General features: G+C 40.3%; 1 protein-coding gene across 3 annotated transcripts in view; it reads right to left on the reverse strand.

Annotated features, from left to right (window-relative positions):
• The window catches only part of pacs2 (phosphofurin acidic cluster sorting protein 2), a 62,690-nt gene that overhangs the window by 814 nt on the left and 36,811 nt on the right, over positions 1-25,065 (reverse strand). Inside the window, exons 2-24 of one of the 3 annotated variants that reach the window (XM_071498487.1) lie at positions 19,606-19,693; positions 18,878-18,967; positions 17,764-17,889; positions 15,014-15,176; positions 14,668-14,741; positions 14,328-14,408; positions 12,566-12,625; positions 12,293-12,447; positions 11,297-11,387; positions 10,762-10,833; positions 10,243-10,367; positions 9,862-9,994; positions 9,497-9,601; positions 9,109-9,215; positions 8,810-8,964; positions 8,350-8,460; positions 8,013-8,121; positions 6,455-6,487; positions 2,620-2,662; positions 2,465-2,507; positions 1,588-1,723; positions 703-923; positions 241-354 (exon numbers count right to left, since the gene is read on the reverse strand). In XM_071498487.1, coding sequence (XP_071354588.1) covers positions 241-354; positions 703-923; positions 1,588-1,723; positions 2,465-2,507; positions 2,620-2,662; positions 6,455-6,487; positions 8,013-8,121; positions 8,350-8,460; positions 8,810-8,964; positions 9,109-9,215; positions 9,497-9,601; positions 9,862-9,994; positions 10,243-10,367; positions 10,762-10,833; positions 11,297-11,387; positions 12,293-12,447; positions 12,566-12,625; positions 14,328-14,408; positions 14,668-14,741; positions 15,014-15,176; positions 17,764-17,889; positions 18,878-18,967; positions 19,606-19,693 — 2,435 coding nt within the window. The remainder of the gene's footprint in view (positions 1-240; positions 355-702; positions 924-1,587; positions 1,724-2,464; positions 2,508-2,619; positions 2,663-6,454; positions 6,488-8,012; positions 8,122-8,349; positions 8,461-8,809; positions 8,965-9,108; positions 9,216-9,496; positions 9,602-9,861; positions 9,995-10,242; positions 10,368-10,761; positions 10,834-11,296; positions 11,388-12,292; positions 12,448-12,565; positions 12,626-14,327; positions 14,409-14,667; positions 14,742-15,013; positions 15,177-17,763; positions 17,890-18,877; positions 18,968-19,605; positions 19,694-25,065) is intronic. The other 2 variants (XM_071498488.1, XM_071498489.1) reach the window with 2 other exon arrangements.

The following is a 25,065-nucleotide window of genomic DNA, read 5'->3' on the forward strand; positions in this document are numbered from 1 at the left end:
GACTTAAATAATGACCCAAATATCAAAAAATGTGTCAATTAATTTTATATTGGTTGCAAAATTTGACTAACAGCTTCAGAACGAGTTTCGAATATGTATGTGGCACATTCACAGTGAGAAGTAATAAACTGAAATACACTTAAAAATACCGACATATGACACAAATTGCAGACAAACAACACAAAAACATGTGCGAGGAGGGAGGACACACCAGGGCAGGAGGTCTGTGTAGGAAATTACCTCTCAGCATGGTCTGCTGGTGCTTGGCAGTGCAGATGAGCCGGCTGATGCCCTCGATCACTTGGCTCTTCGACTCCACCTCCTTGTCTTTGCTCTTTTTTGGCAGGAACATGACTGGCAGAAGGGAAGGACAGAGACGCACGCTGTGAGTAAATGAGGGATTCACGACTTTTCTGGTCCCTGAGGATTAAGTTGTGATGACATTTGGCCTTTTGGTGCAATGTTTGAGGTCAGACTGTAAAAGATTTGATCAGATCACATCCAGTCCTGTGAGTATCCTCTGATGTGATTCATCACCATTCCTCTTTTCTCCCTAACAAAATAAATGACGATAAAAACTTTTTAAAGCTTCATTTTGAGGTGAACAAGGTTCTCACTGTGATCTCAGAATAATACCACAGTGCAAAAACCCCAGGAAACATGTGCATCAGTCCATCTCCACAATACAGGCGTACATCTTACCCTTCTTATTCTTCTCCTTGGTCACCACTGTCATGGACATGGTGGGCTGGGGGCTTGGCTCAGCGCCACCCAGTGGCAGCCGGCTGACCTGCAGCGAGCGGAAATTGCACTTGAGAGTGTTTTTGGAGGAGGAGTCCCGCTTCTCCACGTCTTTCTTCCGTTCTGTCGGAGCCACCCAGTAGTCCACCTGAAGCCCCATCAGCTCCGCCTGGCCGCTGGAACTACAACAGACAGACAGTAAAGTAAATACTGTGGAAGTAGTTTTATTTTGAAAGAGTTAAAGCAGCCAAATCTGAAAATATGTGTAGGAAATACCACTGTGACTCAATAATTACATAAAAGTCATGTTCTCACTCTCATGAGCACAAAAAAAAAACACTTTTACCAGTTTTTCCATCGGATTATATAAACATGTTGGTACATTACATGATGAATATTGTATCAAAGCTTCATTACTTTTCATCCTTGTAGGAAAATCCAATATCATGACACATTTTAGAATTTTTATTTCACATTTTATATTAATTATTTACCTATACATGCTTAAATTTTTATGACAAATAAAAAAAATATGTTCTTTTATTTAATTTTAAAGAAATGTCAAATTTGTAGAATCAGTGGTTTGAAATTGGAGGGTGCAAAATTAATTTGCACGTTCATGAAAAGATAAATAGAATAGGAAATAATAAAAAATATATTCTGCTGATGTATAATGATGTGTCTTTAAGAGTTTTCTTGCAATATGTTGGTTAGGCCTTTGAAACAATTTTCAAATTAAACAGTTTGAGAGGGGAAATCATTTTTAGTTAATACTGTATTGAACCTATGACAACGGGTCACAAGTCGACATCGCTAAGTTTTGAGGACACAAGTCAAAGAAGGCACCTGTAAGCACAGAAGCTGGTGTTGACGGGGGGAGAGGAGGGTGGGGTGGGCGAAGCCTCTTTGAGTGCAGGTGATATTTGTGGAGGGGTGGAGGAGAGCAGCAAGGAGCCGAGGGGCGCTGCATCGTCAGAGTCTCCTGAGGGAGGAAACAGTCCAGAAGATCATTGTAAAACCAAACTGATCGGTTACGTACAACAATGGGAATAAAACACTTTTTGAATAGACACAAGTCAAATCTTCCAATCAGACAAACATTTGTCTTTGATATTTGACAAATTGATTTCCACAACAAAATCCTTTCCTTTGGTGATGGAGGTAATTTGATGATAAGTTCTGTCCCTCAGTGCCACTGTTGACTTCTAGGCCCAAATTTACAAAAATGTCTTCTTAAGGATAAACAGCACTGACATGCAGATCATTCAGCACAAGGTAATCTGAGAGCGCACCTCGCTGGCCAATGAGTGAGGGACAATGAGGTGTTTTCATATTAACATTTCAAATGGTTTTCTTACAAGAATTGCAAATGTAAACCTGTTTCATTAATTATTGTCATAAGGATAATTGATTGAACTGACTATGGAACTAACCAGGGCTCAGCTGTATTGACAAAAATCATATATAACAATATTTTTGCCTGATAATGTTAATTTAGTGATATTTTGTGGAAGATTATTAATGGTTTGAGAAGATATTTACAACTCATAACATCACTACTAATGACAGCAATGTAAACAAGACCATGCCGATCATTTGATTCATTGATTAACATGTGCAAAGTTGCAGCTTTGAGAGTACTGGGTAAACAACAACAATATGCAAACTGTGCAAAAAACTGTTTCTTTATCTGCTGAATGTTAAACATCCAACAATGACTTACCTGACGCCGTCGATGTCTGCTCCACAATGCCCACTTTCACCATCTGAAGAGGCAAAAAAACTATCAACAGCCAGAACAGCCTACAGATAAAACGTCAGCTGGACAAAGACTAAACCAAAGCACAGCAGATTTTTAGGGAAAAGAAAGAAACTTACTCCAATGAAAGGGATGAATTTCTGACACGAGTCCTCATCAGGGCTGTGGCGAGGCAGTGAGGAGGGTGCAGAGGAAAAAGGATGCAACAAAAACAATGAATATTTCATGAAAAAAGAAAAGCAGAAATAAAGTGAAAAATCTGATTGGAAGCAAAAGAAAAACTCCAACTACAAGAATTTAAAATTACTCTGTGAAAAGTTAAAGATTCTAATTTAAAGAAACGGTATCTGAGGTTAATATCACTAAGATCAACTGTTAGTAACTTGTACATGTTGACTTTTGATTTTCAGTGTTTCGTAATCTGGAAACACTGTAGTATCTCATTGCATAGAAAGTATGCAAAGTTATCACAGCCCAAACAGAATCAACAGAGCATGCTGCACTTGCTGCTGGGCTTTAAACCTCCACTCAAATAGATTCACGTCCCGACTGCAGGTCCCCTCTATTGTAGGTGGAGAAGCAGAGAGAAAACATGCAAGCTATCGGCCTCCACCAGAGCCATCCAATCAGAGAGCAGAGAGAAGAGTGGATCTACCAAATTAAAGTCAGAGGGGCATTCAGGAGGCAGCAAGTCCATCAGGGGGACAACTTAACTACTGAACCGTAAAGAAATGGATAAGAAGGAAGAGCACCAACCTAAATCCAAAACCTGTCTGGCTCCATGCACTACCTCTGAGCGGTAGTGCATCGCCACATTTCTTACAAGCCTTCTACTCTATGAACTATTTTCCTGGCAGTGACCAGAAAAATAGCCTGGATGGAGTTCTACTGTACTGAACTTCTATGTTTTCTAAATGTAAAGACGTTTGATGATGTGAAAGGTTGTTGCTCTTGCCTTGAAGAAACCTGCCATCGCCCCCCAAGGGAAGAAACAGAGAGACTACAGAGGAGGGGAGAGAATAGAGAAGACAGTCTCCAGTAGGTAACAGTTTGTTTTCCCAGCACAACACAACTCTGCTGTAATCAGTCTGAGAGCAGCCAGGGAGAGAGGAAGCCAGATGTCTGCCTGGTACGTGAGCGGTTTATGTTCATCTCGCCTTGCAGGGATGGAGCATGACAGAACACATGACTCCTGTCTAATGTTTCTGATCTGCCTATTGGCTTAAATGTGTGGTGTCGTCAGATAAAAGATGCACATGCATGTCAATCCATGAAAATGGACATAAAACTACAGACACTACACATGCACGCATAAAGGACAGGGCCCAAGTTATATTTTGAAATTTTACTCTTGATAACAAACTTAAAAACAAAGATATTTATCAAATTTCTTACATTTAAAAATACTCCAAAGGTCTCTTAAGACCAGGGTATAAATCAGAGTGGGTATGTTTTAGTGTACGTTCTGCACATCTCATAGGCTGTAACCGCTTTGTCTTATTTGTCAAACAAGAATAAACCTGATATGGAAAACAAACAGCAAGATCCCAGAAATCCTGCTGGATACTGAATAATGCAGACAACCATGGAAGAAAAATCTAAGGCACTCCATCTTCAGGTGGAATAATATTATTAATTTATTCCTCAAGCATACAGACAAACAAACAGACCTATATCACCTCTAGGTCTTCATACATACCAGCCGTAGAGGATACTGAATCACAAGCTTTGTTTCCCCGCACACCAGAAAAAGTGAAAATTTACAAAGCAGAATAAAAGTATATTTTTGCCTTAAGTGAAAAACTACAATGTAACTTAATAGAAAATATTTTATATTAAATGAAAATATAGCAAATACTGAATTATATTATTTCACCTGAGTGCCTTGGTTTTTATTTCCATGGTCGTCTGCAATTTTTACCATCTAGCGAGACTTCTGGGATCTTGTCTTTTGTACCTGTTGTACCTGCCTCACTGAAGAGCACCTGTCAGATCAGCCGGAGCCATACAGCACTTCCTTCCTCCTCAGTAAACCCTATATTCTCTTTATCCATGGTACTAAATTCCCCTTATTAAACAATTTCTTATTGTTCACTGTCTGTAACAGAAATAATTTATTTCTCTATTGATGAATCCCATTTATAAATCATAAATAAATTAACTGATTGTTCATTTCTTACATGAAGCATGCATGTGATCAATAATACTATCACTTGAGAGCTGCACTTCAGGATAACTCTCATATTATCTGTTTATCTAGCTTTGCTTTCAAGGATATTTCTATTTTTCCCATGATTGATACCAAATTATTTTATCTTTCCAGAAAACTACTTGGAAATTATTGGACAATTATCTGGAAATAAACGATAATATTTCACTTTATGACACGTAGGAAAGTCGAAAAATAGAACCACGTGCCAGAAATTTACTCCGCTCCACTACATTGTCTGTAATATGTGTTTGTAGGTTTTTGTTAAACATAAAAGAGGTTTGTTTACATTCAAAGTTTTCAATATAACTTTAAAAACAGGCCCAGTAGCCCTGAGGACACTACAGTCGATCATGATACGTTTAAATCAAACATGTAATTTAAATACATTTATCCTGGTAGTTGAGGTTCATGATCAAAGGGTTAATTGGACTTTTACATTGTTATTTTACAGACAATGTGCAGGTTTCCTACGTCTAACAGACAGACATGGATGGCCACAAGCAGATGGAAATAATGGCGAGGAAACAGCAGGAAGGAAAAAACAAACAGAAAATCTCCAGAGGGAAGAAAAAGCTGATTGTTTTTGGTCTCCTGCCACTTTATCAGCATAGTTTCCCCTCTTCAGGCCTTTGGTTTCTTATCACTGCCACACGTTTAGAGCCGAGACAAGTGAGAATAACAATAATAGGAATGATAAATATTCAAAGATTGCCTGATAAAATAAAATAAACACAACAAGAGCACACAGATGTTGAGTTGAAAAAAACTGGAAACAGGGGGAAGCAACTAGCCTGGTTTGATCCAACGTAACATCAGCTCTAAAGCTCACTAATTAAAATTTGATATCACGTTTGGGACTGTGGGACTATGACTCAGACCCCAACTTATTGTTTTATACAGGTTAAACAGACTAAATATAACATGTTGATTAAGAGGTTCTGTACATTGGGCTTAGTCAGCCCTGCTGTTTTCCCGTTTCAAGCCTTTATGTTAAACTAAGCTAACACACTGACCGTAGCTTCATATTGACAATATTGAAAGAGCTGTATTGATGTTCTCAACTAAAAGGAACAATTTCCCAAAATGTCAAACTGCTCCTTTAAGAAGTTTTCATCTTTAAATATTGAGAAATTGTGCAATTTAGCTGCACCAGCTAATTTCACTACCATAAAACCATGTAACATATATTAGCGTAGCTGCTTTGTAATCAGAACTCCTAAAAAGATGAGGGGCAGGAAATAACCCGAGGAGTTCAGTTCTGTTTTGACATACTGCTGTTTCTGCCGTTGAGTGAATATTTGTATTTTCCTCTCAAATTTGATTTCACTTCCTTAGGGAAAGAAGTGATCCCACCAAAACACAATTTCTTATGTCAAAAAAGAAAAAGCTATTGAGGATCAGACACTCTTCTTTATTGCATCTCCTTTGTCTCAGCTTATAAAAACTTCTAAATAAAAACTTCGCCTGTTGCAGGTTTAATGATTTCAAGAAATCTCATAGTCTGTCTGTGCACTTCTGTTATTTACCTCTCTGAGCTGAGGCTTGGATGGCAGAGATAGATCTTTTCTGGAAAGTTTATAGCCCAGGTAGTTAATACAAAAAAAGAAAAAACTTTGGAAGCAGCTGTTAAAGTGGCAAGCTACAGCAAAGACTGGGGAGGTTCAACAGGAAATGGCTCCAACACACAGAAAGCACATGAATCACCAGGCTACGTGAGAAACAAACTCAATCGACCACAATACCTTACTGCAAAATCAAAATGAAAGCTCTTTTTCCTTCAAAGAAAGAAAACATACAACAAAAAGATAAAACATGTTATTCACACACACAGTGATGGGAAGACAGTGATGTTTATTAGACAGACTCCCCCACGTCAGACTCCCCCAAACACACAAACCCCACAACATTAGTGAAACTCTGACCTCAGTTTGTTTTTCAAAAGGGGATTCGGAACAAGTGAATGGAAAACAGACATTACAGCATTTGTGATGTGTGTAATTTCACACACTGTATTAACCACCTCAACCCGGCCGTTCTGCTTCCAGCTGTCGTTTTCAGTCGATATATTTAATTTATTTTCTCCACAAATACATTTAGTTTGAGCCTTATTCTTTTTTACTGTGGGTGGTGTGTGACTGTTGATTTGTAATTTAGGAGAGTGTTAGTTACGCTAAAGTAGCTAGCTGTCTGAAGCTAATGTGTCGCTAATACAACCGTCTAAGTAACTTTGAGGCGTAACCTTTGCTCCTTTGGACTGTGTGTTACAAGATTAATGTCTATACTCTACTTCTTATAGTAGAGCTTTGCTGTAACTCTCACTTTAGAGTTAGATAAGAGGATTGATATCACTCTTATGATTATCCATAAAATATGGAGCTAACAGATTAGCCTAGCTTTGTATAAAGACCATGCAGAATCAGGGGGAAACAGCTAGTCTTGCTATGTCCAAAGGTAAAATCTGCCTACCAGCACCTTGGCTTACCAATCAACTTATTTGTTTTCTTAATTTGTACAAAAGTCAACGTGTATTTAAATTTTACCTTTGGACATAGCAAGACTAGCTGTTTCCCCCTGATTCTGCATGGTCTTCGTGCTAAGCTAAGATAACAAACCGCTGGCTGCAGCCTCATAACAAACCTTTTTTTTTTTTTTTTTTTTTTTGGTTTATGTGAAACTCAGATTTAAAGTATTTTGATTTTAAGCAGCATGTAGTAATTTATTTACTTTGCCTCCTTGTAATTTTGGCTGAATTTGTAAATGATCATCTTGATCAGATGATCAGTTCAATCCCCTTTTGAAGAACTGGTGAAAGGCTCTGCATTAGAAGCATTTGTTAGAGGAAACCTTCAGACTTATCTAAATTCAAACCAGTTGTGTCACAATATACTGGTATTGACTATAACTTTGATATTTAAATATTTAAATTTTCTTATTGTGTTAATAATAAAAAGGGGCTTGTAGACCTTTATTTTCAGTTGATTTTGTTGTCTTTTAGCTCTTTATTGAACGTAATTGTTCTTTTTTTACACTTTCGTACAGTCCAGCCCCCTTCACTTGTATTTGAGTCTTATTAAATTGATTGATTATTAATTTGCCAAAAAAGAGATAAAACACACAATAAAAACTTTGAAAATCTGAGACCTTGACAGTCCTAATTCAAACTTCAGTGTAGCTTCCAAAAACACATTTCAGGTTTCTGTGCATTGGTGCAACTGGTGATAACAATGAGTAGGAAATCCTCCAGTTCTGTTCTGTTCTGGTCTGTTATTGAACGAGGGTGAAATCTTGAAGAAAACGTACCTCTTCTGTTTGTAGGTGAGCATGGCCTCGGCGATGGGGAGCTGGTGGGCTCCGTTAGCTCCAATCATGTACTGGGTTACCCTCGATACCACATCTGGGCTCTCCTGGGCTGCACGGGCACAGAGATTATCACTAATACTCTTCTTACAGTCAGGAACATAAAGCATATAATCTCATATATTAAATTTTTAAATGTTTACATATAATATATTTACTATAACTCTGCAGCAAAAGTAACCACTTTTTCTAATTATTGTAGATATTCTTTAAATACCTCTGTAAATTATATAAAAAATGCATTTAGTGGTTTAAAAGTGAATAAGAGAAAAGAGCTCACCAACAACAGGAGCCTCTGGCTTGTGAAACAGGTCCCTCCAGGCAGCATCTTGGAACAAACTGTTGTATCGATAGTCGATAGTGCCGAGATATTTAGAGACTGGATGAGCACCTAAAGGCAATCAAAATGCAAAATCGACACAGTAACATCAGTATCTTCAGGATCTTACTGTAACTACTGCAAATAATTCAGACCAATACTGCGCTTAGTTATTTGCAGGTTGAAGGTTGCTCTCACTGGCAGAACAGGTTACAGGAAATTAAGCTTGATTTTTTTTTTAAAAAAACAGCAGCAACCGAACCATGATCTCTTTAACATGAGTATTTTAAATTTTAATCTGCCAATATATTATGATATTTGTGTTTGAAGAAATATAGCATCTTTAGATATTTCAAAAATGACAAAACTGACAAAAACAGAAACACACAAAGAGAAACTTTAGAATTGGACTGCGACTGACCTAGAGGGATAATGAGGAACCTCATGTATCCGAGCCAGTCAGGGGTCTTATGGGAAAGGTGGTCCACAAACAGCCTCAGAACTGCGCTCAGGTAGTGCTGCGCTCCAGCCACGGCTATCTTTATGGGAATGGGGGTCTGGGAGTTACAGTTACAACTAGAAGACAAAACAAGCATTTTACTCAAATTAATTATATATTTGTGAATATTAAATGAGCAGTTTACATCTGAGGGCTCCCAACTGTTACACAGTGAACATATGTTGGTAAAGTCAGTGTGAGCACGTGAGAGGCTGGCTTACAATCTCTGGATACGGGAGACGATGGTGTTGAACGCAGCTTGGATGTCTGCTGTGGTGCAGGTGCAAACCACAGGTAGATGGTGGTTTTGAAGCATATCTGAAAGATACTGAGAGGAAAAGAAGAAAAAAATGAGTCGTAAAAACTAAAAATGAAGCATGCTTGACTTCAAATGTAATGTTTAATTCATTTATTACCAGTTATCCTTTCACATCTCTTCATTAGTGCTTTCTAAACACATCTGTCTGTGCAGTTTTTTTTATATAAATGAATAATTTGTCATCTTGGAGTAAATTTTTTAGCATCTATCCACAGCTACAAATTTAGGAACTTATTGAGTAAAAAGCAGATTATGAGCCATTTAAAGCCTGTTCTTCTAGTTTTTCTTACCTGGCCCTGCCAGTCTGACGTGTTGATGAGGATGATGCTGTCAGGAAGTTGGTTATCAGACACCAGGATGTGGTTTAGTTGGTCATACACTGTCTTTCTTGGGATCTTTGGAGGGAAAATTAGAAAACGTTGGGTGAAAATAATGACTTTTGTTTTTTGAGTCTTGATTTAGTGACCATGAAAAAAATCTCCTCCAATGCATCTTCCAACACTTCAGTTTCCAAACTGAACAAACCTTGTTTTACCAGTAGCTAGAAGATTAACCTTCAAAAGGTCACAGTTAGTAGTGAGGCTCTGCTGGGAAAATCCTCAATGACTTCAGTGTTTGATGTCGAAAGGTTTGTCCTGCAGCTCTCTCCTCCTACCTGTAGGTGGCAGCGTGTGTCCAGGGACCGCTCATTGTCCAGGCTGTTGGCCCTCTCATTCTGGGGCCTGCTGGGCTGGCGCTCCTTCAGCGACGTGCTCCTGCCTCGTCTACCTGCCAACTTTGGTTCCTGCCTGAAAACCAAAACAACAGAGGAAGAAAAAAATGCAGAGGAAATATTATCATCAACAACATGGAACATAAACTGTGATCCGTGGGTGATGATTACAGTAAGGGACACATCCATCTATAATAAGAGAACTAATTCACTATTTTTCACTTTGAAAAAATAAGTTTAACGTTGATGTGTCTTTGTGATTTTCATCATAAATCTCGCAGATGCGATTTAAAGAGGTGGATCATTCTTGCTCATGCTTTTTACCTGTTGGATGAAATGATGAGGGACTCTGTCTTGGTCATTTTGCCACTTGGTGGCAGTCTCTCTAAAAACGTGTCCATGTTGTCCATCTCCAGCTCTGTGGTCGGAGTCACGGCCTCCGGCTGCTCCTGTGGGAAAAGCAAAACCAGAGAAAAACAGGAACAGGGTTTGTGAGTTAAGAGCTGACAGATGTGTTTATGCATTTTTCTTCTCACAACAACAAACTGACCTTTCCACACCTCAAACATCTTCACTGTCTCTGAGGATTTCAGTTATTCATTATGATTTATTTTAATTGTATCTGGATGTTTATGACTGTAAACATCATTAACAGATAAAATGTTTTTCTTTTTTTCAGAACTAAAACTACACAGAATACACAGTCATGTGACAAATGTGCAGTTTCTGCATTTTTAAAGGCCTAGATTTGCTCATTTCTCTGTTTTTCCTCAAAATATTGACCTTCATTATAAAACTGATGCCATTTATTGATCTCCGGCAGCTTTAAGAGTTCATACTCACAAAGGAGACGTTATCAGACACATTATCATCTGGAAACTTGGCTCCTCCGCCCTTGGTTTTATCTGGGTCGATCTGGAATGCGATGGTGAGAGGAATAATAAACGTTACCTGGTTTTGATGGGAGCCGCAGGAACTTTTATTTCATAGAGACCGAAGCACTGGTTCATTCAACATCTTGTGACTTGGATTCTGAGCTCAACAGAAATCCCACAGCTTCATAAACAAACTAGTGATCACATTACCTGCAGACTGATGGGAAATTTGACTCTGGTGCACTCCAGTGAAAGTTGTCCCTGAGCAGGACTATTAAAGCCTTTCTGCTCCAGGGGATTTACTCATCAGTGCAATTCACTGGTTATCTCCAGCTGTTTCACTGTGGTACTGAGAACCCAGTTTGTTTAAGTACATGTAGAAGAAGCTGAGAGGCAGGCATGTGATGTCTTTTAAAAGCTGAAAACCTCTGATCCCTTTTACAATTACATTTCACAGATTGCTGAAGGAAAGCTTTTCAGTGTTTCAGTGACTTTGGTCTCACCGGGCTGGGAGGCTCCCTGTGGCTCCGGCTGCTGTGGATGCTGCCGATCTCAGTTTGAGAGCTGGAGAGGGAGAGACCCTCGAAATATGGCCTGAAACAGGAAAACAAAAAACAACTCTGACATGAAGCAAAGGAAACAAACTTGAATCACTTTGTCTTAACACGATTAATATGAGGCATCAAGATTTTCATGTCAACCAGTGTTGTGTTCAAACAAAAACAAAAAAAAATTTGCCCTAAACAAACCAGACTTAATATATCAGTATATATCAGGATGCTGATCTTATTTTGGCCCTTTAGTTTATAAGCAAAATGCTCGTTTTACTGCACTGTGCACTAATGTCTTCTGCTGCTGTGGAGGAGCTGTCTGAAGTCTGAGCAGATGACTTGACTTGATGTCGCAGCTGCAGCTGAGAGGACGTATATTTCAAACAGAAAGTCTGTGTTAGAAACTGGAGATGAGGAGTTTGAAGGACTTGAAAGAAAGACACTATTGAATTGCATCATGGGAAGCGAAAGATCTTGCATTTTTGGATCTTTACCCAGACTAGGAGGATACACCTCGCAGCCTCTGCTCTATTAAATATTAATAGTATATTAATATTAATATTAAATATCAATACTAAATCATTGGAGCACTCTTTTAAATGTATTACCAGCTGCAACATTGGGGCTGGTGTTGTTTTCACCTGGTCTGTGTGTGTGAGAGCAGACCTGCTGTAGCGAACAACCACGGAGGCGTTTGTGTCTACAGGTGTATAGTTCAGGTCAAACAGAGGCAGAGCTCAAAGATGGGCGTGACCCGTCGGTGCTCTTATTGTGACAAACTTCTGCTGTGACTCTCAGACTCCAGCACCGGTGAATCCGTGGATATTTTCAGAAAAAGTCTTAAAATATGCTGAAACTCTTCAGTGCTGCTCTCAGCTGAGGTCCATTTTAGCTATTTTCTTCATCATTTTCCCTGCAACACAATTAATGACCCACAAATCCACTCACTTGAGTTTGGGTTTTGGCGTGCTGAGGACGCTGTCGTCGTCGTCCAGCTCCGGGCCGCTGTCACTGGGGTTCTCAAACTCCACACTGTCCAGGTCCAGGTCCTCCTCCTCCACCTCAGGAGGCGGCTCTGCAGGGTCCTGCTCCGAGTCCAGCACCTTCACACACAGGAACAGGTACACACAAGCAGAGGCGTTTACATCTGCGGTGGCTCAGTGGTTCCACAGCAGAAGCACCAGGGAAAATGAAATTCCCAGTAGATGGAGAAACACCCACCTCGTCTGAAACTCTGAAGCGCTTCAGTAGAGCCACCACTCGCTGCTTAAAGTTCTGCTGCTAAAACACAGGAGAGTAAACACACAATCACGAGTCCGTTTGTGGCCTAGTTATGTTTTACTACAGTGATCTGACCAATCCAGTGCAGAGAAAACAGCTCCCCCATTACAGTCCCTTTACCGGCAGTAGATACATTTGCAGAGTCGGCTGCGCATCGATTTTTTCTGTTTGTGCTCATGTAAATCAATAATCAAGCAGCATCGGGCTTCATCTGCTTTCTGGGGCTTTCATCTCCTGCTGCTGCTCATCCAGCTTCATAACATCATCCCTGAGAAAAAGACATTAAAGCTCCTTCTCATTGAAAGGTGTCTAATATTACTTGTAAGGCACTTTGACCATCTGCAAATGAATCACATAAAAGGTGGAGTCACTGAGGTGTTCATTGGAAAAACTGGTCAGCTTTTCCAGCAATTTGTTGTTTTTAATTGACTAAATTCATTAAATTAGAAAAATGATTTATAAAACTGGTTGTTTCGTAGGTAAATTGAATCGTTTCCATTAGTAAGTGAGGGTCTACAGTGTCACAGTTAATACTACTTTCACCAAAATTGGCTGATATATGTGTTTTGTGTTGCACTGCAAGACTGAAACCTTAATTCATGTTAACAATCTGATTAGTTTATTAGACTTCATCTCTGAGGCACAGTGGCCTCAGTTTCCATGCTTTTATTCATGTATTGGAGGATATGAGGTAATATTTATTGGGATCTACATTAAATTGTACTCACATTGTCACCCACAGTAGATTTTAAAAAAAAAATCATTTAAAAGTTTTAACCTTTTAAAATATATTGTCTCACCCACTTGACCCTTTGGTCTTGGTCGCATTACTTCAGTTGCGTTTTGTTCTGCACTGGATTCAATCTTCACACAACCTTGACAAATTATACATTGTTTGAAAGCTCAAACTCTCTAGATTTTATCTGTGCAAAACATTTTAGGATCTCCATATCACTGCATCAGCTGTTGACACAGATCAGTGCCAAAAAAATAATAAAGGTGAGGCAAAAAAATCTGAACATTTCTACCAGCTGTAACTTCGGTTCGTTACTTTTCGTTTGCATAATTGAAAGAGTTCCTTCTGAAAGGAGACCAGGGATATGACTGCATTCAAAAGGGATGAAGAACAGGAACAGTTTTTACTTTGGTTGCATTATTTTCAGGAAGAAAATAGAAAAGTCGGGGTGTCTGTTAACAGGTTAATGTAAACTATGAAAGTGAAAACTTCATGGCCAAATATTTTTGCAGGTCTGGTAGATTTGGTCCAGTATTTGCCACAGACCTGTGTCCCAGGAAAACAGCTCAATGTACAGTTAAAATGTGCACCAAGTAAACTTAAGTAGTAGGAGGAGTAGGAAGGTATTCTCCTTCCTTTGTTCACAAAAGGGCTAAAATAACAACATGATGGGATAAAATCGTTTTGAAATACATAAAATGATTTTCAGCCACCATCATGGATGAAGACAGAGACAGAAAACAGTGTTTCCCACATGTAACTCCATCTGCAGGATAAGACAAACAGTCTGCTGTGCTTCAAACATACAGCCGGTTGAGATCTGAATGAATGAGTGCAGTCGTATTGACCCGACACCTTACTAAGATGCTTAATGTTGTCACCCCTCTGTGTGTAATGCTGCTTCTGCTCTGGCTGAGTATAAATGGATTAGCTTCCTTTAAACCCTGCATGGTTCTCGTCTCTTACTCTGGTGATGGAGGGGGTCCTTACAATCGACCTCCTCTGCTTCTTTGGCTTCCTCACATCGTACTCATCATCCTCAAGATCCTGAAAACACAGAGGAGTGAAGACCAATCTTGGTTAAAACACAGCCTCCCATTAAAATAAAAAATAAAAGAAGCCACTGCATTATTTACGCTTGTAAATAGTTTTCCTGAGCGAATTATGCAGATGTTTTATTCCAACCTCATGCCCCAGCTGAGCGCTTAATTATTAACCTGCTTGCCACTGACCGGGATAACGTAAAGTGATTTGGCTGATGACCCTTAAAAGTCTGTTTGCCTCAATGATTTCCGGTCGGACTCACCTGTCCCTGCACGGCGTCGTCGCTGGCCTCCGGCTCCGAGGAGAAGCTCTCGTACTCTTCCTCTGAGTAGTTATCTGAAGCAGAGGAGACGTCGGGAGATTAAAGGCTGGAGTGTGGAACATGCCTCATACATATTTCAGCTACCCCGTTTTGAAATTTGACGTGAAGCCAGGTTCTAAATATACATGATGTACAGTACACAGAGCTGTATGCCACCTGAGTTTTATCGCTTTTCTGCATGATGAGAGAAAAAAGACAACCTCGCCTCGGGCACATTAGGTGATTATGATGGTTTCGTGCTGCTTTAACCTCAGTACTCCGGGGGTAATGAGAGAAAAGAGTGTACCGGAGCATTTGATCTTCTGTCCCCCCTGCAGGGCTGCCTCTTCGTGGTCTATTGGCTGACTGGACAGGGAAAAGATCCAGATCTCTGCCACCTTCCCCAGCATGTCTTTCTGGTTGCTGCAGAGAGGAAGGACCTGGCCTCCCTCTGTCGGGTGCTGCATCACCTGTGAGAGGTGAAAAAAAGAGAGTGGAGAGGAGGAATAATTGATCTGAGCTCATTTCTCAGGCCTCCTCGTTCATCATATACCAAATTACATTAAATATCCATCCCATTAGAGAGATTAACACTGTTAGGTGAACATGGAACTATTTCTATTTGCCTCACTCTCTTTTAGCCTCACAGTTTTAGCTTATCTATCATTGCTCTTACTTATTTGATTTAATGCTTTAACTTATATTTATATATTGCACTGAAGTATATTTCTGGTGGCATGTGTGAGACACTATTTCGTTTTTATGTCGAGCATAAAAATGACAATAAAGGATTCTATTCTATTCTATGGTACCTTGCATTTCTAGGATTGTTTTGTTGAGATACCAAGTTTCTCCGCCTGCTGTGAACTCTATGTACCAGAATGCATTTCAGGCTCAAATATATTGTGCTTAAATATACCAAACGTTACTGTTTTAGACTATTTTTAAAATTATTTTTAGATATTAAGAAGTATTTTTTAAGGAGACAAAATTTGAATATATCAAATCCATCTTAAAGTAATGCTTATTTTCTTATTGATGTCACTTTCATGTCTTTACAATAAATGTGAAGCTACAGTTAGCAGCATGTTAGCTTAGCGTAAGATAAAGACTGGAAACAGGGAAACAGCTAAAAGGTAACAAAACCCACATAGCAGCAACTCTAAAGTTCAACAATTAACACGCTATATCTCGTTTGGATAAAAACCGCAGTGCAAAAACGGTGTTTCATGGGGATAATGTGCCAGGCATTTTTTCTCTTCCTGTAGTCTCTGCTGGTGGGAGGGACGTCATCAGGCTTTAATGAGCTTTGGAGGCAGATGTGGTTCCAGTGGGGCAGAGCCAGGCTAGTTGTTACCCCCCGTTTCCAGTCTTTATGCTAAGCTAGGCTAACCATCTCATCTCCTGGCTCCAGCTTCATGTTTAGCAATTGTAATTGAATCTTTTCATTTAAAGACAAAGGCTGAGTTATTCATTTTACATCATAGTGTGAATTAAAGGGGCTATTTGTAGTTTTCTTGCAGGATTGGAGGCTACAGTGAGTCGCTATCAGAAAATGATGAGACATTTGCTCAACTTCAGTAGAAGAAAATACGTGATGGAGACAAGAGTTAACACTGGTGTTGCTTTCCACAGCTGGAGAGAGTCGTGGTGACTAAAAGAAATAAAGTTTGATACTAAATTCACAACATTTCTTCTGGACTGGTAAATAAACAGCTGTTAATGCTAACGTTGGCTATGTAGCAATAGCTAAACTTACAAATAGCTTTTAAAGATTTGATTAAATCACGACTTGGAACAGAAATTTCTAAAAATCTAACTTCAAATTCAATGCAGCAAAAATACAGGGAAGATTTTTCTGACAGTTAATCACAAACTGAGCAGGAGGAGTGAAAGTGGGAGCAGTAAAGTCAACCACGCACTTCATTCTTTGACTTTCCACTTACGTGTGAGAGCATTTTAATCACCTCTGCTTTGTTTTCCATTATCATATCAGCATGGAGGTGGTTCTTCACATTTACATCACCCCACACACTCATACCTGCGTGCTGCCCAGTTGAACCACCCACTGCTTCTGGTACCGGACAGACCGAGAACAGGTTGAGTGCCTTGCCCAGTGGCACATTAGTAAGAAGAGTGTTGTTTATTAAATGTACTGATCTAGTCGCAGATCCGGGTCGCTTCAGGACAGCGCCGCCCCAAATCTGGATGAGCTGCTATGTTCTAGTGCGGTCCTATGGGACCATGTTGGACTTCAAGCAATTTACGCCGGAACTTGTGTGTTGTGTTGTGTGAGCAGCTCGTTGTATCCTTCAGCTGAAAATGCAAGAGCCACTTCTTTCTTGTAGTTAAGTACAACTCCTTTTTTTTTTCCCTCCCCGGCGCCGAAATGTTTTTTTTTTTCCTCTCTCAGCTGCTGAGATGTGACCTTAATAAGCTCCACTGAGCTTTGTCCGCCATATGGGAACTCCTCAGTGTATCAGCATCATCTGCACTGGAAAATATCCAACTGAAGCAAGTCCTTTATTTGTGTATTTGAGGTTTTTATTACAGCACAAGAAACAATGTCTAAGGGGTGAGTTACCTTTGTTTTTCTCTAAATAAGGGTTTTTTTTCCACTTCTTTAAGGAAAATTGTAACAAGCAGATTAGCACTGAGGACAAGTGGAATTATCTTTTGTCTTTCAAATATAAAAACATTATTTTCTGACTAATTAGAAGACAAAACTGGTTCTTTAACAAGGCTTTTCTTTTTACTGTGTGATTTAAAGAGTGATGGTTAAGGTAGATGAGTCAGAGCCAGATCCAAGGTGAGGATGAGGAGGAGCTGCAGCTCCAGCATCCACCATTTTCTCATTATATTTTCATGCTGGTCCAGACACTAAGAACCTGTCAGAGCTGATGTACTTTTCTGCTCCTGCCTGCCCTGAGTCTTCAAAACACAACACACAGTGCAACGGAAATAAGCTACAGCCCTCTGCAGCCTGTGCTGTGTTACCCATCATTAAACCTGGGGTATACAACAGGAACATAAATGCAGGTTTATGGCAGTGTGTACCTCCGCCATGTCGATAGATCCCACCGCGAGAGTCTTGTAGCCCAAGATGGTTCGGTTCTTGTATCTCTTTCGCCGTTGGAGCATGATCTGCAGCTTGTTTCCCTCCCGTTTTAAGAAGTGCGGGTACTGAAAGTGGAGCGAGGAAACAGAATAAAGAGGGAGGAAGAATTACAATGACTCACTCAGATTTTTACCCGTGGCTTTTAAAGTAGGTCTGCTGATATTCCATTTTTTTCTCATTGTCAGCAAATCCCATGAAATGACCAAAACCAGCAGTGAGTAGGTGTGGGTGTGTATTTTTTTTAAAATCAGATTTAATTGACACTGCTCTGACAACCTTGTACCTGTAATAATGTTTTAAAAGTGACTAAATACATGAAATGACCTTCTTCTAACTGAGCCACGCTGACTTCAAACAAATTACGAAGGCATAGACAAAACAGAGACGCAGAAATCTCTCGTGTGAAATAACCACAACTGTTATAACTTTGACTGACTGTGTGTCCATGTGGGATCCCAGCGAAAATAGGTTTTACACCTGTGCAGTCTAATGCAGTGATATCTACTTTTATTACACCTATAAAGTTGTTTTAACACTGTCATAGAGGTGTGTTTCTCATGTATATAAATAAGGGACAAAAAGGTAGAATCAGTATAATGTAGTCTAGTTCAACACCACCTTTAAAACTAAAGAATAATACTTAGTAATAAACATATACTTGAATTTGCACATCAGACAAAGAACATAATGAGCTTTGTAAAGTTAGATGTTATTGCAGGGCTGTTGTGTTGGATTGCATTAGAAATATTATCAGCCTCATTCTTCCATAATTCAGAAACACACAAAAAAAAAGATAAATCATACAATATTTCAGTAATACAAAAACTTAGACACCTCAGTTCTCACAAATATCTAATGTAAGTTCGAACGGTTGTCATAGCAACGAGTGTAATAAAACTCAACCCACACATTCTTAACTCTATAAAAAAAAAAAAAAAAAAAAACTTCAATAAGAGAAAAAACAGTAAACACTGAGCTACATGAATTATTGATGTTTGGAAATCAACAACAGCAAATGTAGAGCGAACAGCGTCACGGTGATTTCTCCTCTACCTGCAGTGAGAAGGTGAGAGCCAGGTCGGTCTCCACAGACCCACTGGGTGGCAGCACGATCTCATGGGACCTCAAGATCCTTTTGGAGCCCTGTAAAAAAATAAAAAAATTTAAAAAATAAATAAAAAAATAAATAAGGTTGGTGTTTTAATTGAGTTTGCAGCCTTCTCCTCTAAGTAATTCTGTATCTCTGCTGCCGTTATTCACTCGGCAGCAAAGGTGCAGGGCATACATTATTCAACAGGATTCAACACATATTAAAACACCACGCCAGTGTTTTTGCATGTTTTAGCACTATTTTTCTTTTACATATCTCATGTTCTTCACAGGGTATTAAGATTTCACAAAGCCTGAATGTCTTTTTTTCCTATTCTCTGCTCATCAACTGGTTAAAGTAATGTCACAGTTAAATCGTGGCTGCACGAGAACATGTCTTTGACAGAAATAAAACCAGACATGATGTTCAGTATACTGGGATATATCTCAAGCAGGTCTCTGCAGGTTTATATGTGACATGAACCAAAACCAAAGGGCCGCCTGGAAGGTGGAAAACATCAGGAAACAAAGTAAAATAATGACAAAATATGGATTAAAATATGGTCAGAAATAGTTTCCATCATAAATATGTGTTTACTTTACTATATACAGGACAGGTGGATATACTGAATGTGTTTGTGTGTAACAGGTTTGTACATGCCTGCTATGTTGTGTCTATTTATACAACATACCTGGATTTTAACTGCTATGACCACAGAAATCAGCTCTTTATCAAGTTCCCTCATCACAACCAGCTTCTTCAGAGTCAGACTGCACAATCTGCAGAGGCAGACAGAGGCAGACATAGAGATGGATGGAGAACGAACCAGAGAGAAATGTTTAGTTTAGCACCGCTGGCGTGTTTTTCTTAATAAGCACAAACAGATGAGTCATTCACAGAAAAGGCCAGATCATGTATTTATTAAACAGCGACAAGTAAACCGTTTACACCTCAGCAAAAACATATGCAGTTTGTCAGGAAACACATTCCACCAGATTTAATGCTCAGGGAACCAACAGGTTTCATGACCCAGTGCTGGTGTGAGAAATTTCAATATTACATTTTCACACTTCACTGTTCAGTAGGTGTTAATTTGATGCTTTTATGCTGAGCAGGATACAATATGTGAGTAGGCAGAGGTGACTGTTTTATACAAGCATATTTCACAAGAACCTGACAGGAAGAAGAAGAAGAAGAAGAAGACAAAGAAGAAGATTTAATGAAATAAGATAAAATAAGAAATAAAACATTCTGGAACTAGAAAACTAAGGCTTTGGGCTGAAATAAACACAAGACTTTTTTGAAAAGATACGTTTTAAGAAGTAATTTCTTCAAGCCTCAGATCTTCAGGCCGGAGGTTCAGGAGCTGAACCTCCTCCAAGTTGCAAAAACCTGGTCACCTTTGGTCTCGAGCCGGGACACAAAGGCTCTGTCTGAAGATCTGAGGCTGCAATACGACTCAGATCTAAACCCAGAAGACTTTTAAACGTGATGGGTAAAATCTTCAGAACTAAACTCTAAGCAGTGGCGTGTAGGTCAGCCAGTGAGAAGAAACTGCAGTTATGCTCCTTCTCTACGGCAGATCGGAGGCTACAGTGAGGCTGCCTGTGGCCATCCCAGGCAAAGAAGCCCGTCGAAGCCCATTGAAGAGCACCCACCCCCCAACTCACCCCTCTCCACTCAGACTATTGGAAGACAATTTACAAATGTCCCCTGAACGCCTCACATGCAGGAAATAGGTAGAGCTAGCTCGGGCGTACATCATCGCAGGCTCCACAGCAGTGCACTGTATAGTGTCTTCATGGGAGGTTTAAGGGGGTTTATAGTTGTTGCCAATATGAGGGGCTTTCGGGGGCCCCTTTTCCCCTTGGGGGCCCCAAGCATTTGCCTAATTTGCCTCTGTCAATGGTGCACCTCTGACAACTGGAGCAGTTGAACTACTGGAGGTGAAAAACTGCACAGAGCACCTTTAAACAATTATCGGCGAATTCACCATGTGATTTTTAAATGTTCTATCGTTGATATCAGGCCGTTTAATAAAGTTTTAGCCGGGCTCTGACTTTAGCAAGAGGAATGAAATCAATCAAACATGTGACCTTTCGGATATGAAGCAGCCAGTGGGATAACTTACTGCAGACACAACCTCGTCTGAAACCGTTTCGTGCCGGGGGGGGGGTCTGGCTGAACGTTTCTAAATTCCCACACTGGTTAGTCTGACTGAATGTGAACCGAGGACGTCGCGGCACACTGAGCTAAATCCTGCACCACTTTGTCTGAGTCGTCCAGCAGACGGGACGCTGCCAGCAGAGCAGAATAGTGACAGTGAGGCAGGATGGTGGTGGGGCAGCCAGGGGTGGCATTGTTAGGGTATTAGGAGTGGGGGGGGGGGGGGCACGGTGCTTTAACAAGCCTGTCACGATTTTTTAAGACACTTCCTCACCAGACAAAAGTGAAAAAGAAAAGTTTTTTTTAAGGAGCTTTTCTTTTCAGGCACCGTTTGGTTCCTTTCATCAAATCATCCAGAAGAGCTGCTCAGAACAGGCTGGCTGCTCACAATATGGAGGCCAACCATTTATCATCCTGCTTCTCCTTTTTACTGCAAAATTAAACAGTGTTAATGGCGCTGCTGGTTAGAGTGACATCACTGCTGAGTTATTCTGGGGCGTAAATACGCGGCGTTGAATGTCGTCCAGCAGAAGGAGCGGGCTATTCAACAGCAGCGAAGGTTTACTGTCACTGATAGTAAAGAGATGTGGGTCAAAACTGCCGTCGGTGACAGAGGAGAGAGAAATGTGCCCAGGGAGGCGACATTAATACCCCAATATCCACTGTCAGTTAGTGTAAAGACTGAGGAGCTGACCTTGGGTGTAATCGAACTCCTCTCCAATTCTTCTATTTTGAGAGCAGGAGGTAAAACACTGGCGGGTTAGGTGAGGCGACAGACAAAAGAAAACAGCAAAGCCAACAGTCGAGGGCCACACAGTTTGCTGAGTGACATAACGCTGTGAGTCTGCACCAAGAGGGGGTATCAATCAGCCACGACAGACAAGGAAAACACTGGGACGGGGTGAGAGGCAGCGATGACAATGGCAGGTTTGAAGAAGCCCCGGCAGGCTGAATGAAGACCTTTCTCTCCTTCAGCTGAGACAAGACCCAAGAAATTCCAGGCACAATGGACACAAGCCAGTGAAGGCTCACATTGTCTTCAGCCTGCGTGCACACACACACACACACACACACACACACACACACACACGCACGCACACACACACACGCGCGCACACACACACACACACACACACACACACACACACACACACACACACACACACACACACAACAGCAGCATTCTTACTCCTGCTCTGTATTCCACCCTGTTTCCATCAGTTTCTAAACCCTCAACACGGTCCATGTCAGTTGTGCTCGGTGGCTAGATGATGATTTCTGCCACCCACAGAATACTTTGCTAAAAAGTCTCATTTAGCTTTTGGGGTTTTTAGATTGTAATTTTTATTTATTTTTTTTTTTTATTGGTCACAATGGAGTTATCTTTCAGTGTGCGCTCCAGGAGCTACTCTGCCTGCAGGAGCAGCACTGAAATGCTATTTCTAATGCAACAGCACTTCATTTAAGAGGATCTGTGTTGTTGACCCATTTCTCATTAGTTGGTGGCCTAAAATTCTGGCTAACAGACACAAGCAGAGCTCAAATAGGTGATATTTCCTGTTTTCGAGACAAATTGTTCTGACATTAACGAAGAAAAAGCGGTTGATTAGAACGAAAAACCATTTAGGTTTCCAGAGATTCACAGCCACCTCCACTGAAACTGGCTGTTTAGAGTTAATTAATATGATGCCATTATTCATGACAGTATTTCTGGCCTCTCCTCCTCCTGGGGCAAATCATATCTGAGACATCATTATCCTAGTTCCAGACAAATGGTCAGATCAAACTGGGCATTTGAGGCTCACACTGATATTGATTATTGGGGAGTTTGAAAAGTCAGATAACAAACTAAATACATCGGCTGATAGGAATTTCTTTAAAACATTAACACATAATATGAACAAACAATCTTGATACAGATTCATATACACACAAACTAATACTGATATGTCTGCAAAAAGCTGATATAGGTCAATATATGGGCCTGGATCCTTGTTCTGGCTCTTCCCATGACATCTGAATCTGCATTTCAGACACTTCAGGTCTCGTGTTATGTAAAGTGATGGCAGTTTCCCCAGACGGTGACACAACCGAGCCAATCAGGGCTTTGTAGACAAAATTAAAAGAATTAGGACTTTTTGTGCCAGAGCAAGAAAAAAAACAGCGACTGAAAAAAACAAGTTCTAATTTTACTGTTAGTCAACTTACCTAAAAACAACCTTTAAATCTGAATATTTATTTAATCAATGTGCAAAATATGCAGTTAACTGCTTCCTAGCAACCTGATTCAGTGATGAGTGAAAATGACATACTTCACATTTACCTGTAACCAAAGCAGAGGTGGAAATAATGAGTCATTTTGGTGATTTTGTTCATTTCAGTAGGAGATTTATTGTCACAGACTGCACCGCTGCTCGGTGCGAGGTTAGCCACAGCCCAGCGGCTAATGTCACATGACCAATATGACTGACTGGTTTGCCGTGGTCGACAGCTGGGCTGCAACAGTAGGAAGTGATGAGATAGAATCTATGTCAACACGGCGTGCCATATCCTTCCTGTCAACACGTTAAAGTCTCTATTATGACAGGTCTTGAATTCTCAGGACAGTCACTCTGTTGCTGGATCAGATTCAGTTCGCTAGAAAACAAGCCATTAAAGGTTAATAAGTCTGTTTCTATTGCTCTCAGAGGGGAAGCTCCAATAGTAAAAGCAACACTGTTCAAACAGTGTTTCGTATTGGTGATGACATGTCAGTGCTGTGTTGACAAATTTCTTTCAGGTTGTGTTACTGTATTAACCTCTCGCTAACATTAGCTCTCAGAACGCTAGGTTTTGATACAAGTACTCACCTGATAAATACTCAAATGCTTAATGTTTGTATATCATATGCTCATGTTAGTATGTTAGCAAACTAACAATGCTAAGGTGTTAGCATTCAGTTCAGACTGTGCAGTTTAGACTCATCACCACATAACTTCCTCTAAAACCTGTTTTTTAAATATTTCTCTTTGTGCCAAGATTAAACAAAAAAGAAACATGTTGATTAGTGAACTTCAGTAGAGCTAATAAGTGTATTTTAATTTGGACTTAACCAGACTAGCTGCTTCCTTCGGCTGCTTCCGTAGTTTGATTAGATGATTCTTTAGTTTAAATGATGCAATTTTATCATGTTAAATAGTTGGTGAAGCAGTGGATAGTAAAATCCACTAGATGATTCCTGTTTCCCATGATGCTCCTCTTTCAGAAATATGTCTTGTATGCAACTCATTGGTCAATAGCCTGGACAACCTCTCTGTTCCTGCTTTGATACACAAAGAACAAAATATCAGAACAATACAGCCAAGTCCTGAGGTTTGACTCAACAGCTGCTGCCTTTTTCACTCTGAAATGACGTCGGGGACACGCTCGCTGCCACCAGCTAATGCCTGTGTCTGTCTGCATGTTCACTGACACACATTCAACACACAGAAAAGCACACAGCTGCTGTTTTGGCGCTGCAGCAAAGAAACCTGTTCCCTGTCCTGTGCCCTCTCTGCAGCCCCACAGGGCCTCCAGCCTGCTTAAACACACGGCCTGTCGCCTGTAGCGTGGCCCTGCCAAGTCCTGATCCAGCGGCCAGCTCAGCACAGATGCTCTGGCAAAGGCCGAGGGGAGGACCGGCAGCTCCTGTATGGTACTGTGATAGCACGATCACAATCACTTCATCTGCAAACAGCAGCAAACCAACAGGAATTTGTTTTGGTGTCTTTGGTGCAGAGGTGCAACAACACCACTCCTGATGTAAACACACAGGAGAGGAACGACAATACCTGATGAACTGTGTCGCATCGTATCAGCACCACGCACCACTACACTATATTTACACATGTAAATTCTGCTACTTTAATCATTAATCTTCTTTGTTGATCACTAAACCTCATTTTTTAAAAGAAGAATAAGAGTCTACAGCCGGGATAGAGGCTCTGTGAGGTTGGGCACTCACAAT

Source organism: Trachinotus anak, unplaced genomic scaffold (assembly GCF_046630095.1).
Source record: "Trachinotus anak isolate AG129_WGS33_773 ecotype Australia unplaced genomic scaffold, CSIRO_AGI_Tana_v1 ptg000015l, whole genome shotgun sequence".
Lineage (NCBI taxonomy): Eukaryota > Metazoa > Chordata > Actinopteri > Carangiformes > Carangidae > Trachinotus > Trachinotus anak.